This window comes from Gorilla gorilla, chromosome 11, assembly GCF_029281585.2.
Source record: "Gorilla gorilla gorilla isolate KB3781 chromosome 11, NHGRI_mGorGor1-v2.1_pri, whole genome shotgun sequence".
NCBI classification, from domain to species: Eukaryota; Metazoa; Chordata; class Mammalia; order Primates; family Hominidae; genus Gorilla; species Gorilla gorilla.
This window is the reverse complement of record NC_073235.2, coordinates 59,890,644-59,905,547: the sequence shown is the minus strand read 5'-3', so window position 1 is coordinate 59,905,547 and position 14,904 is coordinate 59,890,644. Positions and strand designations below refer to the sequence as shown.

At 36.9% G+C, this 14,904-nt stretch overlaps 1 protein-coding gene across 1 annotated transcript in view; it reads left to right on the top strand.

Annotated features, from left to right (window-relative positions):
* CYTIP (cytohesin 1 interacting protein) overlaps nucleotides 1–10,662 on the top strand; it is a 31,450-nt gene extending 20,788 nt beyond the window's left edge. Inside the window, exons 7-8 of the mRNA XM_019022826.4 lie at nucleotides 4,738–4,804; nucleotides 7,206–10,662. Coding sequence (XP_018878371.1) covers nucleotides 4,738–4,804; nucleotides 7,206–7,672 — 534 coding nt within the window. The 3' untranslated portion in view covers nucleotides 7,673–10,662. The remainder of the gene's footprint in view (nucleotides 1–4,737; nucleotides 4,805–7,205) is intronic.
* The last annotated feature ends 4,242 nt before the right edge of the window (nucleotides 10,663–14,904 follow it).

The window sequence follows — 14,904 nt, the reverse complement described above, 5'->3', positions numbered from 1 at the left end:
TTTATGCTTCTTTTTTTTTCTTGATAACTCTTTCTCTACGGGATTTTCTATTTTTGGATCTTCTAGAAAACCAGTATTTGTGGCCATCTTTAATCCTTTTTCTGGTTGCTTTAAGATATTCTTTTGTCCTTATTGATCTATGGTTTTACTACAATGCAATTAGTTCTGGATTCATTTCTAAATTTATACTATGTAGATCTTATAGTGCTCTTTCTGTTTAAAGACTTTCTTTAGCTTTGGAAAACTATCAACTCAATCTTTTTGGAATATACCTTCTACACCACTCTTGTATTATCTTCTGGAATTCATGTTAGGCATAGTTTCTTGATTTATCTTTCATGCTTCCTAATGACTATTTCATAGGTCTTTATTTATATTTTTGTGTTATATTCTTTCTGAATTCTTTAGTAACATCTCCAGAAATGTTCTTGCTAGCTGTTCTGTACAGAATGTGTTCTTTCTATTGAGTTATAAAAATTACTTTCTTACTATCTTGCAGTTCTTTTTCATGTCTATCTGTTCTTGTTTTGTCATTTCAAATTTCTTGTTCTTATAAACATTGATCTCTCAGAGGATTATATCTCTCAGAGGATTATAAAAATTCTTATTTTAAAGTCTTTTTTGGACACTTTTCTTTCTTTTTTTTTTTTTTTTTGAGACAGAGTTTCGCCCTTGTCACCCAGGCTGGAGTGCAGTGGCATGATCTCGGCTCACTGCAACCTCCACCTCCCGGGTTCAAGGGATTCTCCTGCCTCAGCCTCCTGAGTAGCTGGGATTACAGGGGCCTGCCACCACGCCTGGCTAATTTTTTGTATTTTTAGTAGAGACAGGATTTTCACCATGTTGGGCAGGCTGGTCGCGAACTCCTGCCCTCAGGTGATCCGCTCGCTTAGGCCTCCCAAAGTGCTGGGATTACAGGTGTGAGTCACTGCACCTGGCCTTGAACACTTTTCTATTTTCATTTTGTTTAGAGAGAATCTATGCACAAATTATCAATTTTATTATCTTTTTTATCATTAAACATCTGTGAGTGTTTGGAGGTTTAGACTGCCTACTTCTCTTGCATGGCATATAGCCTCTCCCTTCAGCACAATGTGATAATTGGATGCTTGCCCCCACTTGGCACTTCAAGGCTATCAATCCAGAGCCAGGTCTGGGGGCTTCCGTGCCTTTCCTGAAGACTCAGTGAGCTGTTTGGCTCAGGTCATGAGGCTGTGTTTAGGTATTCCTGCCTTTCAACATGCAAGCTCTACATGAGCCATAGCCAGCAGCATCAGCTTTTCTCAGCCTCCTTTTCTGGTGATGGAGCTTCAGCCAATGTTTTTTTCTTAAGCAGAAAACCTGTCTCAGACCTGTGTTTCAGATAGGTGTATTTAAACCATATATTGCCATAGAATTTATTTCTGCTTCTCCATATCCAGAAGACTTTAAGTTTCATTCTGTTTTCTATCTTGCATGTCTGTCCTGTTTCTAATCTTGAAATTATGAGATTCCGTTTAACTCTTGAGCCAAAAATGTCTTCGTCTGACCCATAGCCAAGGTCAGGCTGGTTTCCCCTCCACACAATGACATTTATTTTGTGCATCCTGTGTAAGTGAGCATTCTTTCCCTCAAAGACTCTTCATTGCGCCAGGGGCTCTTCTTTAGAAACAGTGGTCCTTTCTGATCCACATTTTCAGGGATTCCCTTTCTTCTGACCTATGATTCAAATGTTCATCATGAAAACAGCACATCCAATGGGCTAGCTGGGAAAGCTAGTTTCTAATCTACTTCTGCTATTTACTGGGTTTGTATTGCTTGGGAAATATTTTGTTACATTGAATATTCATTTTCGAATCTGTAACTTTTTAGGGAAGTTATGAAAATTAAATATCATGTTATCAGTGAAAACACAATTGAAGTACTAAAGTGCCATGGAAATGTTCAGCTGTATGTCTCCTGTAGATTGAAAGCATTGGGAACTTCTTCGGAACCAATGTGTGATAGCTGAGAGTTGTTTTAGGAAGCCATTATTTTCACAGATTCATTCAACCATTATTTACTGAGCAGCTGCTATGTAGCTGGCACTGAACTAGGCACAGTGAGGTGATGCTGCCCAGTGGGGTTAGATCTCACTTGTGCTTTAGTTCTCATCTAATGAGAGCTCAGATATGTCTAAATAAACAATTGTGATGTCAGTAACACAGGCAGAAACAGACCCAAAGGAAAATAGGGAAGCTTGGTTACAGTTGAAAAACCCTTAGTCACTTTGACACATCTGCTCTTTACACTGGTATTTTCTTGGTTTAAGTGACGACATACTGAAATGACTGGGTCAAATCAACAAATCAGATATTGCAAAACCAGTATTTTTCCAAAAATTGACTGTATATATAAAGTCAGCCAGTGCTGACTTCGTATTTTTAGATAGTAAGTGCAGAAATATAACTTCCTCTTCTTTCTGTCTCTAGTTTTTACTGTTGACCTATCCCTATGCTCCTCCACTGGACGCTAGTCTCTTGTAGGAAATAAATCTCTTTAAGAAAGATGAAAGAGGTTGGTATGTACGCCAGGCACTTGCTAGCCTTATACTCCCTACGTCCCTAATTTTGACCTTCATATAACCACAGATTTACACAGTTAAAAGCTGGGAATAAGGCAGCATAGCAGTCCTTTTTTTTTTTTTTTTTTTTTTTGTGGCAGGGTCTTACCCTATTGCCCATGCTGGAGTGCACTAGCATGATCATAGCTCACTGTAGCCTCAACCTCCCAGGCTTAAGTGATCCTTCTACATCAGCCTCTTTTTTAAAAAAATTATTTATTTATTTTTGAGACAAAGTTTTGCTCTTGTTGCCTGGGGTGGAGTACAATTGTGCCATCTCAGCTCACCACAACCTCTGCCTCCCAGGTTCAAGCGATTATCCTGCCTCAGCCTCCCGAGTACCTGAGATTACAGATGCCTGCCATCACACCCAGCTAATTTTTGTATTTTTAGTAGAGATGGGGTTTTGCCATGTTGGCCAGTCTGGTCTTGAACTCCTGACCTCAGGCGATCCACCTGCTTCAGCCTCCCAAAGTATTGGGATTACAGGCATGAGCCACTGTGCCCAGCCTCCTCAGCCTCTTAAGAACTGGTGTGCACCACCATACCCAGCTAATTAGAAAAAAAAATTTGTAGAGATAAGGTCTCACTATGTTGCCCAGGCTTGTTTCAAACTCCTGGTCTCAAGCAATCCTCCCACTTCAACCTCCTAAAGTGCTGAGATTACAGGTGTAAGCCACTGCCCTCAGCCCTCAAAGCAGTATTACAGCTAGTCTAGACTATATTATGGTACAGAAAGAACAAGAAGTTGATTGAGTCAAGCATTTGATTGATTTATTGCTCGATTTTATATTGGCAACCATAAGGGTTGCTGTTAAATGTTACTAGTATCAAAGTTTGGAAAATTCTGCCCAGTTATTGTTCAATCTTTGAAGACTGAGGAACAAGCCATGTTCCTCTTAAGCATTTAATGATGTTCTTGCAATTTTATTATTTTCTTTCCTTTAATTCTTCTCCAAATATACATTTTTTTCTTCTTCCTTTTTAGCCTTCATCTACTCCTTGCAGATTGCTTTGTGGCAAGGATTGCTTGTTTCAACTAGGCTGTCTTTCCTTTGGCCTAAGAGTCCACAGGCAAACCTGAGCTGTGCCCACTTGCTATGCTTGCTGTAGGGACCTGAATTTGCAAAGGAAGGGGAACAGTAGAGAATAAATAATGGGAGACAGTGAGCCTATGGCTATGTCTTTTCAGATGCCTTCTGCCTGGTTTGTTTTAGATTGCCATTGCCTCAGTCCCCTCTGTGGGATAGGCCAGGACTTGTGTGCTGTCTTGACCCATGTGGCAGCTACTTAATTCCCACTGTGGGTCTCAGCTCTCGTGTGCTGGGGCAGCCAAGAAGGGAGGCAGTTAAGAAGTTAGGGTGCTTAGCAGTGTTCTAAGTTTAGCCCACTAAGGAGGCATTTCAGATAGTTCTGTTCTCCTTTTTTGTGTGGAAAATAAATAGCTGTCCAAGCCAGGCACGGTGCCTCATGCCTGTAATCCCAGCACTTTGGGAAGCTGAGGTAGGCAGATCACGAGGTCAGGAGTTCGAGATCAGCCTGGCCAGCATGGTGAGACCCCGTCGCTACTAAAAAGACAAAAATTTGGCCGGGCATGGTGGGGCGTGCCTGTAATCCCAGCTACTTGGGAGGCTGAGGCAGAAGAATTGCTTGAACCCGGGAGGTGGAGGTCTTTGGGCTCGTATGTTGATGATGATATTTGTAGAGCATTAACTAAGTTCTAGTCACTGTTCTAAAAATTTTACATCTATGCACTCATCTAATCCTCATAACATTTCTGGGGTTTAGGCTCTATTATTGTCTTCATCCTACAGATGTGGGAATCCTAGAGTATAAATCCTTGCCTAAACAGCAAGTACGTTTTCACAAACCCAAATAATCTTTTTAAAATAATTGTTCAAATAAAAATATATTTTATTGTTTTTCTTGTTTTTTAAAAGAAAGCTTGTTGGTACTACTAGATTATTTTTTGAGGGCATAGTATTCTCAATATCCTCCTTTTATACAGCAAAAATATTTTAAATGGATGAGATGGAATGGTAGTACTAGAAAGAAAGGTAAAAAATTTAATGACAAATCTCAACACCTAGAATTAAATTGCTAGCTTCACTGGGGTTTCCTAATAATAAATTTTTTTTTTTTTTTAAATCTCACAGCAAACCTTGAAACAAAAATGGGTGGAGTACAGATCTCTGCAGTTACAGGAACATCGTCTGCTTCATGGTAAATGCAATTTCCTGTTCAGAAACCACACTAACATTACTTCTTTCAGTATTTCTGCCTCAAATTTGTTTTAAGATTATCATCATTATAAGAAAAATTTGTCTAGTGCTGGTCAAGGAAACGGGTCTGCATTTCTTTGGCATGAGCTTTGGAATGGCTGTATTTGGAGGAGGGGTAAGGCAAGTCAGATCCACTACTGCGTATACATGACGCAGATGCACATGCACACAGATGCACATGCTCGAAAACAGGCACCTGGAGATTTTAGAAAATCATTGGGGAAGATTGCCTAACTTTCCTTCTACTTCAGTGAATGAATTACATTTCTGAAAACAATCACGGCTAAGGGGCTGTATAGTTTTTAGAAGCTATTAAAGCTGGAATGGTTGCACACTTATTGGGTAGAGCTCCTGTCTTTTATTTAAATTGCATAAGTTGCATTTATGCAGAGAAATTCTTTTTCATGGCCCCCAAGACCAAGACATAAATGCGTAAGATTAATACAACAGTAAATGCATAGCTCTTGCCATTGAGTGCATTTTTAAGGGAAGGGTTGAGTTTAAAATGTGTTAATTCGCTATTTGTTGTATGATAGATGTAACCAAAGGAATGAACTTTTGTATACAAATAATTCACTGAAACCACTACGTGGGTGTGAAATATAGCTTATCTCTTCTTTAAATAGCACCAAGCTTAAGTCTGTAACCTAGAATATCTGTTAAAAGTGATAATCAATTTGTTTACCAAAAAAGATAACAATTTAATCCTTAACTAGTCACTAATTTATGGCTTAGAGTTCTGGTATGAACTTCTGTTTTTTTTTTTTAAATTGAAGTGTTTGAAACTTATGTACAAGTTACTTCTCCTTTTTATGTCTTCATTTAATATTTTTTAAAAAATCATAATAGTTCTTTTGGGTAGTGAAGTTTGTTAGAGAGGCAGAAATATTTAATACAAAAACTTCTTTATGGCCTTGTAAATTCAGCCACCTCCTTGCTTTCTTTAGACATGAGGGCTTTTTAGCCTCATTTCCACTTCTGGAGCATCCTGAATGGCCCAGTGAATATAAATTCTTGCTGTTCTATAGAAACAGCCTTGTATAGACAACATTGTTAGGTCAGGATCCTCATAAAGTCATTGTTGTACATATTTTTTGAGCAATTGAAGGAGTTCTGCTTTTTCTAGATGTATAGTAAACATCCAGGGCATGTGATTCTATAAGGCAACTGCTCTCCAATCAAAAGAAATTCATCACTTATTGCAAGATGAAATGAAGTAGGTTGTATTAGCAAAAAGGAAAGCATTATGACTAGTCACCATGGGGCTGGCTGTACTCAACCTTGCAAATCATCTGTAAAAACAGTTTCTTTTTATATTGTCAACCAAGGACAAAAGACAGCAGCAGTAAAGATAATCAGTACAAAATAAAACCATTTTAGAGTGTACAGTATTCTATTATTTTTTCTGAAGCATAGTCACTTACTGATTATGTTTTTCCAAGGCTGGTATTACAAGTTCTCTCTCTCTCTCTCTCTCTCTCTCACACACACACACACACACACACACACACACACACACACAAGATACCAACCAACTCAGTTAGTGTGGAAGCAGGGAGGGTCATATTGGTATGTGATTAACATTAGAGTTTGAAGAGCCAGATGTACGTTGTTAAGGATCAATGAAAAAAATTTAGCCAAGCAGATAAAATTCAATTTCTTCAAATAAATTATTACTTACTTGAGGACAAGGATGATTTCTGGGTACAGTATCATTCCAGAGAATTTAAGTATTCCAAAATGAAACTGGGAATATTGAGGTTGGAAGATACATTTGATTTCACAAATCCTTTCTCTAAGAAACACTTTTGAATTACCTGTTCCATAACTGTTTTCTATATACTTCAAATGATTTTATAATAATTTTAGAATTATTTTTAAAAGACAGTACCTAAGAATCAGAGAAACTAAGTGGAGAAAATCATGATAGTATTTCCCCAAGTGTATTCTGTGGAACCCCATTTCTGTGAGAGTTTTAATAAAAGGTTTCAGGGTTATTTAAATTTAAGAAATGATCATTTTGGAGGTTCAGATGCCACATTGGTAGACTGTCAATTGGGCTGAACTGTTCTCATATGAAACATCTTGTTTAAATTTATTCTAATATTATAATTTTTGTGACCATGGAACCTTGGTCTATGAACAATAGTTCAGGAAACCCTACTATAAGGTTTATCAAATGGCCTCATAAACAGTTACTTATTCATGCACGCCAAAGCTCAGTGAAAAGTATTTTTCACCCTTACTCTTTCTCGTGTCATTCAAAGAGAAGTTTTGATGTAGTGTATTTATTTGTAGGGAGTAATGAACAGATCCCTTTCACAGTAGACTTTGTGCTCTAGGTGATGCAGCTAATTGCCCCAGTTTGGAAAACATGGACTTGGATGAATTGTCTTTGTTTGGACCCCTGCCTGGGCCAGGCCCAGCCCTTGTGGACCGGAATCGATTATCCAGTGAGAGCAGCTGTAAGAGCTGGCTGAGCTCCATGACGATGGACAGTGAAGATGGCTACCAGACGTGTGTGTCTGAGGACTCCAGCAGGGGTGCCTTCAGTCGGCAGACGAGCACAGATGATGAGTGCTTTATCCCCAAGGAGGGGGATGATTTTCTGAGGAGGTCATCTTCAAGGAGGAACCGGAGCATCAGTAACACCAGCAGCGGATCCATGTCTCCCTTGTGGGAGGGCAACTTATCAAGCATGTTTGGGACCCTGCCCCGGAAGAGCAGAAAGGGAAGTGTCCGAAAGCAACTCTTGAAATTTATCCCTGGCCTTCATCGTGCTGTGGAAGAGGAAGAAAGTCGCTTTTGACGGATTGTGGTGTCCTTTCAAATTAGCTTATTTCACAAATATCTCTAGACTCACCCGGATCCCAGCTTGGTGGGAAAGTGCAGAAGAATTGCAAAACTGACATCCCATTTCACAGCAATAGTGACCTTTATTTAAATTGTTGTGTTATAGTTTTTGCTTCTTAAATCATTTTTCAACCTAAACAGCCAATTTCTAAGCAGACAGGAAAACTAAATAATAAGTTAATTAATATAACAAAAATGCAGGTGCCTGCTCATTCCAGTACTGTCTTTGAAAGCAAAACTAATATTTATTTTCTAGATTATCCCTGTGAATAATTGAGAACTTTTTGGAGTCAAGTATGAATAAAGGTGTGGCAGAATATAATAATCTGGACTGTTTTCTATAGGATAATTGCTGGGTTATAAAATCTTAGGTTTGCTTATGCCCAGTAGCTCCTGGGGAGGCTTAATAATAGGCAATTTTGAATTTGTTCAAACCTGTAATGGCTTGTAAACAAAGATGACCATCAGCTGTTTCTCACATCTATAGTGACAATAAAGCGGGAAGTATAAGATTTAATAGGAGGGGTTAAGGTTCATGAGAACTATGGAAAGATGTGGTCTGAGATGGGTGCTGCAAAGATCATAATAAAGTCATTTTTATACACAGTCTAAACAAAATGGGTGGGGATGTCATGTTTTTTGCCCAATTCAACTTTTGTTCTGCCTGAACATTAATGGCAAGTCTAGAACTCTCCGAATCCTACAGCTTTGTAATTTTTTTTCTACAAATGTCTAACATCCAAAACGTGAGGGTTGGGAAAAGGACTTTCCTCCTGTAGTTTTTTTCGTATTACTTCTCACTTTATATCGTATATTCTAAATAGCTGTCACCTCAGCAGTCTTTTGCCTATTGGTTATGTTAGTATCACATTACTTCTAGCCTTTCAATTACTCCATGTTTTATTTAATATCCATTAAAGTCTATGAATTCTCTGTTCTGGTGGCACAGCTATTCATAACCTATATTCTAGAGTAGACAATCTGGACTATGTAATAAATAGTCTGCTGATTTTAAGTTCTCTCTCTCTCTCTCTGTCTCTTTCTCTCTCTCTCTCTCTGTGCGTGTGTGTGTGTGTGTTTGGGAGAAATAGAAACACTTCACTTTAAGTAGAGCTGCTAAATTTAATTAAACTTCTGGTTAAGAAATGAGTTATTTTGAGATAAAAGAGGGTAGGGTAAGGAAGCATCTAAGATAAGAAAGAAATGATAAATTATGAAAAGATTTCTAGTTGGGACTTGCCTTCTATTAACTCTTTGAACTGAGAAACATCCAGTGGCCTGTGCATGACAGTCACTCATATGAAAGGCAGGGTGTCACACTTTTCACAGAAATGATAGCAATACTGTCTACCATTTACTGAGTACCTAGTTGGCTAAAGACGCTTTACGTATGATCCTCACAATTACTATATAGTAGGTGTTAGGCATACAGATAACAAGTCAGGAATTTGGAAATGTTCTCAGGGTCACAAGGCTAGTCAGTGGCAGGGCTAAAATTGGAAGCCAGTTCTTCCTTGCTCTAGTCTATTCCAGATATCTTTTACTCTTTTTGTTCTGTTTAGTGATCATCACAGTACTTTTTATTCCACCCAACAGGAATACTTAAAATGTACAATTATAGATGCTGCACAGATAAGTGCATTTCTTTGGGTAAATAGGAAAACAAACATTTCTCTGTTCCTCATACACAAGTTTCAGACATAGGTTCTTTAATAACTACATGATTAGCCGTGCATTTATTTTCAACAAGAGCTTGCAAACCAGTTATGATTCAACTGGTATTGCTTATTTCTCATCATAGTCTAGAATCATCCTGTTAAAGGTCTACTTATATGAATTCAGCATTTCTTGTTATCCTATTTCACAAAGTCCAGGGGAAGGAAACACCACATTTATTTGAGGAAAGATGACTTTGAAATCTTCTACAAGGTGAAAAAATGCTTTGAGAACTACATAGAATGACATAGGTCATACGGGAAAGCAGACCGTAGATCATTTGCTTTTCTTGTGACTTTAATACAGAAGTGTAATACTGCTGTATGACAGTAGACCTCAAATGCAAAAAAGGGGCAAGGAAGGGACAGAGCAAGCATCACTTTAGTTTGCGGTAAGAATTAGAGTCGAGGTATGTTCTGAGAATAAAGAAAAAAGTACTGGTTAACCAAAGTACAGGAAGGAAGGGTATGTCATGTTCTATATTTCACAAGCTGTAAGAAAATTAGCTTTTGTTTAGTAGAAATGTGGGTAAATTTCTCACAGTATAACTTTCAGACTAATTTATGACTTCAGTCGGGCTTTAGAAGAAACTTCTGGTGCATAGTGATTCACTCTGATATAATTTACTGGAAAAAAAATTGAAAAGTGTTTTTTTAACTTGAAAGTTCTCAAATATGTATTACTGGTGAATTCCATTAATTGACAACCTGTTATGAAAATGCATTTTTCTAGAAGGGCATTTGATAAACCAAATTTGAATCACGTAGATTGGGAATTACTTTATCATGTGGCTGAAGAACACAACCATGACAAACAGATTAGTAATATATTTTTGGAAGTGAACTTTTATTTATGACTTTCTACTTTGTAATAATTTTATATCTTAAGTGCATGATACAGATAGCATTTAAAATCCCAGTTTGCACTGAAGAGATCAAACTTGGAAATAGTATGTGTGTCTTGATCACCAAAGTACAGACATTTTTGAATGTATACATACTAAAAATAGTAAGTAATACATAACTATATTGAGCCCCTCAGATCATAAAAGTATTGTTATTTTATATCCATTTCCTTACATACCTATGGGCTACAAAATCAAAATTTGATGCCTTTATGAAATAAAGAATGCTATTTTTCAGTGTCAGGACTTTCTCTCTCTTTCTCTGTCTCTCTCTCTCTCTCCCTACATTTCTCTCTACCATAAAGAAATAATTGTCTTAAAAGCAGATTTTTTAAAAAACCTGGGTGATTCTCAACATTTACTTCTTTGAGGACCTTAAAAGACGCTACTTACTTAATTGAGATTTTGCACTATTAGCTTTTTTATTGCTATTTAACAAATTACTGCCAGGCACGGTGGTTCACACCTGTAATCCCAGCACTTTGGGAGGCCGAGGTGGGTGGATCACCTGAGGTCAGGGGTTTGAGACCAGCCTGACCAAGATGATGAAACCCCGTCTATACTAAAAATACAAAAATTAGCCGGGTGTAGTGGTGCATGCCTGTAATCCCAGCTACTCCGTAGGCTGAGGCAGGAGAATCGCTTGAATCCGGGAGGCGCAGATTGCAGTGAGCCAAGATCACACCATTGCCCTCCAGCCTGGGCAAGAAAAGCAAAACTCCATCTCAAAAAAAAAATAATAATAATAAAATAAAAATAAATAAATAAATAATAACCACAAACTTAGAAGCCTAAAATATATTTATTATCTCAAAGCTTCTGTGGGCCAGGAGTCTGGGCACAGGTTAGCTGGATCTGCTCAGGATCTCACAAACCTGCAATTTACTGCAATTTTGGTGTTGTTATCTGGAGGCTTGATTGGAGAAGGATCTACCTTTAAGCTCCTTCAGGTTGTTGTCAGAATCATTACCTGGTGGCCATACAATTCATGGCAACTTGATTCTTAAAAGCTGGTAATGAAGAGGAAAAAGGGAGAGGCTACAAACAAGACAGAGTCTTAAATAATACAATGTTATCGCCTTTGCCATGTAACATAACCTCTTAAGTGACTTCCCGTCACCTCGCCTAATAATGTAACATTAAGATGGGAATAGTATCCTATCAACTGTACCATGTTCTGTTTGTTAGAAACATGTCACAGGCCCACCCACACTCAAGAAGCAGGGATTACACAATCATGAACATTAGGAGGTAGGGATCAGGGGACCACCTTAGTCTGTTTGTAACACCATTCAAGGAGTTCACAGACTTGATAATATAAGGGTATTGAGCTGTCTCTAAATCTCCTTGAGTAAAAATTAGTGACTGTCATAATAATTTCCACATAAAGAAATGGAAGCATTAGTGAATTTTGGAATGAAATAACCTGGTCAAGATTGCATAACTAGCCAAAAAGTTGATTAAGAAACTTTCTGGCCTCTTGACTTTGTCTCCTTGGTGTGTGAAATGATAAAAGAAGATTTAAAAAGAATAAGAAAGAATGAACTAGTTATTTGCTTTCAAATTTTACTTGAATCTGAATGCATTTAAGTGAATAGTGATTGGCATACTGAAGTTTGCCACTTCTAGGCAGGCGCATCTTTATAAGCAGATGATAGTAGGAACTTTTACACAGAAAAGTAAACAAAACACTTATCAAAACTACAAAGCACAAAAGGAAATGATCAGCCATGAGCAAAAGTTAGAAGATATCACAAAATTATCAGAACTTGAGGAAAAAAAGAAGTTTGAAAGAATAAAAAATGTATATCTTAGAAATAAAAGATAACTTCCTCAGCTTGATAAAGAACATCTACAAAAAGCCTACACTAATATTATAATGGTGGCAAACTGGACACTTTCCTTAAGATCAGTTACAAAGCAAATACATTTTCTCTCACTTCTCCTTTCTACATTGTATGAAAAATCTTCGCTAGTGCAATAAGGCAAGGAAAAGCAATAAAAGATACACAAATTAGGAGGGAAGAAAAGAAACTCTTTATGATGATATGTTGTTTATGTGAAAAGTCTCAAAGAATCAACAGTGCAACAAAAAATCCTGGGACTACTAAGTGAGTATAGCAAGGTCATGGGATACAAGGTTAACATACAATAGTCAATTGCTTTCTTACATATCAACAATGAACAACTGGAATTTGAAAAAGGAAAAACAATATGTTGACAGCATGCAAAAATAAAATACTTAGATATAAATCTAACAAAACATTACAGGATCTCAATATGGTAAACTATAACCCTAAATAGAGAGTCAGTGTTCATGGATTGGAAGACTCCATAGTTTTACAATTCAGTTCTTCCCAACTTAATCTGTAGATTCAGTGTAATCTCAGTCAAAATTCTAGCAAGCTATTTTGTAGACATCAACAAATTAATTCTAAAGTTTATACGGAACGGCAAAAGACATATAATGGCCAAGAAAATACTGAAGAACAACAAAGTTGGAGGAATTACAATATCCTTTTAAAGACTTAATATAAAGTATAGTCATCATTACAGCATGGTATTGGCAAAAGAATAGACAGATAAATCAGTGGAACAGAACAGAGTGCCTAGAAATAGACACACACAAATATAGTAATTATCTTTGACACAGAAGTAAAGTCAATTAAATGTAGAAAGGATAGTGTTTTCAACAAATGGTTCTGTCCAATATGCAAGCTCTTATATGTTTCACAAAAATTGACTCAAAATGCATCATAGACATAGGTATAAAACACAAAACTGTAATACTTCTATAAGATAGCATAGGAGAAATTCTAGATTTCCTTTGGTGTGGTAATGAGTTTTTAGATACATCAAAAGGATGATTTATGAAAGAAAAAGTTGATACATTAGACTTTATAAAAATTAAAACTTCTGCTTTGTGAATGGCACTGTTCAGAGAATCAAAAGACAAGTCATAGGCTATGAGAAAATATGGATATACAAACGGTTACATCTATAAGATGCAATATTATTCAGCTACAAAGAAATAAGCTATCAAGTCATTAAAAGACACTATGAATCTTAAATGCATGTTGTTAAGTAAAAGAAACTAGTTTGAGAAGACTAATACTGTATGTTTCCATTTATATGACATGATGGAAGAGGCAATACTATAGCAATAGTAAAGATATGAGTGGTTTTAAGGAGTTAGGGCTGGGAAGAAGGCATGGAGATGCTTGAATAGGAGGAAGACTGGTGAGTTTTATATAGTGATGAAACTCTTCTGTGTGATATTGTAATCTTGGATACATGACTCTGCATTTGCCAAAACCCATAGCACTTTACAGAATGAAGAGTTATCCTTAAAGCATGCAAATCATCAAAAAGTCCACTTAGGTGGTTGGGGGATCCCAGGATAGAATGAAGAATGTAACAAAAACAATCTAATTGTATCAAAAACGTATAAAACAACTTAAGAGCATGGAAAAAAAAGATGCTGAGCTAAGTAGCTCTGGAAATGATTGGACTTTATAAAATGAAAGACAAAATAAAACACACAAAAACATTCTGCTCTAACAGAAAAACTTAACAGAAAAACTTGCTTTCCACATGAATACAATTAATAACTCTGACAGTGCTACATATGTATACTGCAATTGAAGAGTTAATAAATTCTTATGGCTGATAATGGGAGTCAGATTTCTTACTGTTGGATTCAAAGTTCACAGATAAGTAAGGGAGAATGCTAGATTAGACATCCGTATGCACTCAATATTAGCTTAATAAAAGTATGGATGATTACATACATAAATATTTATAGATATCTGTGTATGCATGAATTAGTTTATACACACTTATTTCCTTGCTCTGTCAGCTGAGAGGTCAAGGAAGTAATGACACTTTAGCAGCAATGAACACACATAGCACCAAGATCTTGGCTTCTAATACCATTCCCCAATAAAATAAACCAGAGTTCCTTGGAGAAATGGCTTATTCTAGGTCTGGGGCAGGGAATGAACAAGAAGGGCCTGCAGCATCTTGTAATGTCAGAAAGTAATAAAATATTTTTAAAAAAAACCTTATAAAGATTGAGATATGTCAAAGGGGAATAGAAGTCAATCAGAAGGGCTCCTACTGGCCAAAGATGAAACACTTGGAGCAACAAATAAAACAGTATTAAATTATAACCCAAAATATAAAATAAGTATACATTCATGTGTCCATAGCGATATAAATAAATGACTGAGTAAATAATAAATGGAGTGAAGAGACAAACCTCCTGTATGGAAAAATTTCCTGTTACTTATGTAGATACTCCACCCTCAAGGAAGAGGAGCAGAACTCCTCATTCCTTAAGTGTGGGCTGAATATGATGACCTTTTTCCAAAGGGTATGGTATGGAAAAAGGGGAAAAGTAATTTAACAGTAGTGAAACCTGACAAACACTACTCCGGCCAGGTGATCGAGATCAACATCAATTGCCATAGGTTTATGTTGCTAATATGTGTCCTTGATATTATATAGTGAGAATGACACTTTGTCTCAGTGGTCCTCTTGCCCAGTACCCATAGCTTCAGTCTAAT